Source organism: Curcuma longa, chromosome 16 (genome assembly GCF_044706935.1).
Source record: "Curcuma longa cultivar G26 ecotype Majalengka, Jawa Barat chromosome 16, ITB_CL_G26_1.1, whole genome shotgun sequence".
Lineage (NCBI taxonomy): Eukaryota > Viridiplantae > Streptophyta > Magnoliopsida > Zingiberales > Zingiberaceae > Curcuma > Curcuma longa.
This window is the reverse complement of record NC_133876.1, coordinates 2,815,813-2,820,130: the sequence shown is the minus strand read 5'-3', so window position 1 is coordinate 2,820,130 and position 4,318 is coordinate 2,815,813. Positions and strand designations below refer to the sequence as shown.

Below are 4,318 nucleotides of genomic sequence, written 5' to 3'. Positions count from 1 at the left end.
TTTGCAACAGGGGTCAGCGGCAGAGGAATACTTTCGAGCTTTGCCTTCTCCGATCATTTCTCGTCGTGAGCAGAGTGCCCGGCGAGCCATTGTTCTGTTGGCGTAAAATCCACCCAAATGTCGATTGCCTTGTTCTGATCTGGTTGGGATCAACCATCAACCTCCACCATTCCGCCCTGTTGTCCTCTGTTCTGAACCTAAAGGGAAGGAAGCTACTAACCCTTTAACCTAGTTTTTTTCCCCTTTGTTTCCGTTTCTGTTGCTAGCTGATAAATTCAAAACCCCCCATGATTTATGTTCTTGTCTATTTAAGTTGTGTTGAATAAATTGTTCTTGCTGTTGGTTTCGGTTTGTGCTAAAGAATATATGTTCTTGTTGGTTGTTTTGGGTTGAATGATATGTTTGGGTTGTATTGCATGATATGATGCATTGCTAAAGGTTTGACAGCAAGTTTTGTTGTGTTAAAATGGTTGGTGTGTGTCAAAAAATCATTCGGTTGAAGGTTGTTATTGAATTGGAATTTGTGGTTACATGGACATGTTGTTGGGTTGTTTGGAAATGAATAAACCGGTTACATGATGTATGTTTGTCATGACTCAATTGTAAATGGATCCTGTGAAGTTGAATGCATGTGAATAAAGTCTTTGGATTGTAAATTATTGTTTGTATGTCATTGTAATTTAGTTGTTGAATGGTAATGTACGTGTTGGTTTAGGGATAATATGTATCAAATGTATCAATTGCTTAGGTTTATGTAGAATGACAAGTTGTTGATGATTGTATATGTTTTATGTTAGTTGAGTTATGTTGTAGGATGTTGTATGTGTAGAACTCATGTTGTATGATGTTGTATAATGAATATTGTTGTTGTGTAATGTATGTATAGGATGTATGTGTATGTTATAGTCATTGTAGGATGCATGTTTAAGTAGTTGTATGTTGTTTAAATGAAATTATGTAATATGATGTATGTTGTATGTTGAATGAGTGTTAATGAATGTAATTCATGTACTAAATTATTCTTGTTGTAAGGAAACAATTTATTGTGTAATTTTATGTTTATTGTATACAATGTTGTTGTTGTTGAATGATTCTTACTTTTGTAAAGTTGTATTTATATGACTTAGGATTAATCTTGTAATTAGAAATGTACACTTGGGATTCTTTTGATTTAATTATCAATAAATGAAGTTTGTAAATAGAACTTAATAAAACCAATAAAAATTCCGCACCATATGTCTATAATAATTTCCGATCATTGAGTACATGAGAGACGATCCGGACCTCTCTATATTACTTTAGCGATAAATAGGGATTTGGTAAATAAATAAATAATTAATTTTGATGGGTATGAATGACAACAAATAAGGGAATAAATTATATAAATAAAACATCTCAAATACATCTACATCACTCCTCTTGCATATAGATTGCAGTTGTAGATGAAGCTGGAGAACTCGTGATTGAGAGTGGGATGCAAAAGAGTGATCAAGAACTTCCCAAACTTGACGAGATGTATTGAGCCCCACGAGCAAAGAAATTATAATTGAAGAAATTAACCAAGTCAAGACTAATTTATCTTTCTTAAATCAAATAGCATAAGATGGATTGTCTTTTTGAGATGGAGATGAAGTACCATCGATGAAACTAAATAAATCATGAACACAAAGCAAAGAAAGAAATTGAGTAAAAAGAAATGAAAAATAATATTTTAGATGATTTATTACTGAAGCCAAAGGGCTTATTGATACAAGTTGTCTAAACAATAATGGAAAGATTAAATATGTCACACAATCATACAAATCGTAATAATTATAATCATAGTAATAAATATAATATATTTGAAAATATTATCTGCTTCATATGTATCTTAATTATTTATGATGTCAAATATGATAGATCTCGATTTATTGAAATCAATTCGAGATTATAATCTATTAATGTTTTCTTAGCTGTCATTAGATAGAATCATATTGAATATATCTCCCCATGCAAGGTTGCAGTCAACATGAGTTTATGTTTCTTGGATGCAATTAATCCAGGGGTCTCACTCATGTCTATTTCATTCGCCTTCATTCCATGAGGCATCTTCCAGTCGAAATAGAGGAGAAGGTGAGCCAAGATGAGATGAAGTGTTGCGAGCCCAAACCCCATCCCAGGGCATAACCTCCGCCCACCACCGAAAGGCAGATACTCAAAGTTACTCCCCTTGAAATCGATATCTGAATTTTTAATGAACCTCTCCGGATTGAATCTCTCTGCCTCTTCCCAATACAATGGATCTCTATTGATGGCCCACACATTCAGGAAGACTCTGGATCCTGCTTTTATCTCGTAACCAAGCATCTCACACGTCTCCTTGCATATTCTTGGTATTAAGGGGGCAGGTGGGTGAAGCCTTAGAGTCTCCTTAATCACTAACTTGAGGTAGCCAAGTTCCATGGCATCTTCTTCTGTCACTTGGTTCTTATCCTTGTAAAGGTTCCTCACTTCTTTTTGTGCTTTTTCCATTGCCTCTGGGTTCCTTATTAGCTCTGTCATTGCCCATTCAATGGTGTCTGATGTTGTTGTTGTCCCTCCCAAGAACATATCCTGCATTTACATGCATATATATAAAATTGGTACTGCTAGCTAGAGTAATAAGTAGGTATTGAGGAAATTAACATAAATATGCACTTATATTTATACTCATCAGAGAATGAACGTATCAACATGTATTTGTATATACCAATGTTTTCATAAAAATAAATAAATAAATAAATAAATAAGAATATTAATTGAAAGATATAAATATGAATTATATGTATGTGTAGAGTGAGAAATTATAAATATATATATATATACACACACTCACTAGGATCAAGCCCTTGATGCTGTCTCTGGCCATTGCAACATTTTCAGACTCGGGTTTGTGTTGAAGATTTAGCATCGAGTCGACCAAATCTACCATCACTTCGTTGTCGTCGGTAGGGCCGTCGCTCCTCATGGCCTTCAGCTCGTGTTGCTTCACTATTTCTTCGGCGATGGCATCGATCTGGTGGTGTAGTCTCCGCAACTTGAACTTGACGCCAGAGAGGAGTTGAATGCCGGTCCAGGAGGCGACCATGTCGACGATGCACAGGCCACCGAGCAACTCGAGTGCCTCCTTGGCCAGCGCGTTGAACCGCTCTGGGTTGTCAATTCGGGCACCGAACGCCGACCTGGTCAAGATCGCGGTGGACGCCGCGTAGATCTTCTCGCTCAGATCAATCGGCACCGTCGTCGACGAACAGTAGGTCTGTATGACGCGTATCAAGTTGTGACTCTCCTGGGTTCTGATGGAAGCCGAAGAGCGGATGGGTTTTGGACCAAGCAGATTGATGAAGCAGAGCTTGCGAAGTTGCTTCCAGTGGGGCCCGTGGGGGGAAAAAATCATGTCAGTGCAGTTGTAGAGGATGACCTTGGCGGCCACTAACTCGGATCTGAATGAAAAATTTGTGTTATGAGTCTTCAGGATCGCCTCCGCAGCTTCACGGGAGGAAGCTACAGTGATGTCTGTCGGTCCCACTCGGAGCAGCATCAGCGGACCGTAGCGGACCGAAAGGTCACGGAATGCCCGGAACGGCAGTAAATTTTTGGCGAGGACAAGTCGGAGGTAGTGAATGGATCCCACGACAGGGAGGCTCCATGGACTCGGCAGTACTGGTCTTCTAATTGCTTTCTGCTTAGTGATGATCGAGATGAGCATGAAGAAGAAGAAGAATATTGGCACCAATATGGAAAGGAGATAAACCATAGGCAGCTCCATGGTTGGATGGATGCTCTCTATCTCTAGCTCTCTAAAATTTCCTGAATTAGATTGTCCGACAGGTAGGCGTATTTATATATGCATGGTTGCGTACGTTTCCATATAATCTGCTTCTAAATCTAGAATAAGGTTAACAATATTAAAAGAAAATGAGTTTAACGAGTAGCTTATTTAATGATTCGTATTCATTGTTACAATTATAATTATTATGATTGTATGTCATATTTAATTTTTTCATTTATTATTTAAATAGTTTATATAAATAAGTCCTTTAACGACAGCAATAACATCATCCAAAATATTATTCAATTCTTTATTTTATGTTTTATATCTCTTTCCTCTATTTCTATAATTCTATCAGGGTATCAAATTTCCTGAATTAGATTGCCCGATAGGTAGGCGTATTTATATTTGGGTTTCCATATAATCTGTTTCTAAAACTAGAATAAGCTTAACCATCTTAAAATTAAGAAAATGAGTTAAACGAGTAGCTTATTTAATGATTCGCATGCTACAATAAATAAATAGAGA

The 4,318-nt window shown here is 37.0% G+C and overlaps 1 protein-coding gene across 1 annotated transcript; it reads right to left on the bottom strand.

Moving 5' to 3' along the window:
- Positions 1–1,968: 1,968 nt before the first annotated feature.
- LOC141847574 (germacrene A hydroxylase-like) lies at positions 1,969–3,787 on the bottom strand. The gene is made up of 2 exons (XM_074735633.1): positions 2,855–3,787; positions 1,969–2,592 (listed from the first exon to the last, which is right to left on the bottom strand). The coding sequence occupies exons 1-2, from the start codon at positions 3,785–3,787 to the stop codon at positions 1,969–1,971; spliced, it is 1,557 nt and encodes a 518-aa protein (XP_074591734.1).
- Between the last annotated feature and the right edge of the window lie 531 nt (positions 3,788–4,318).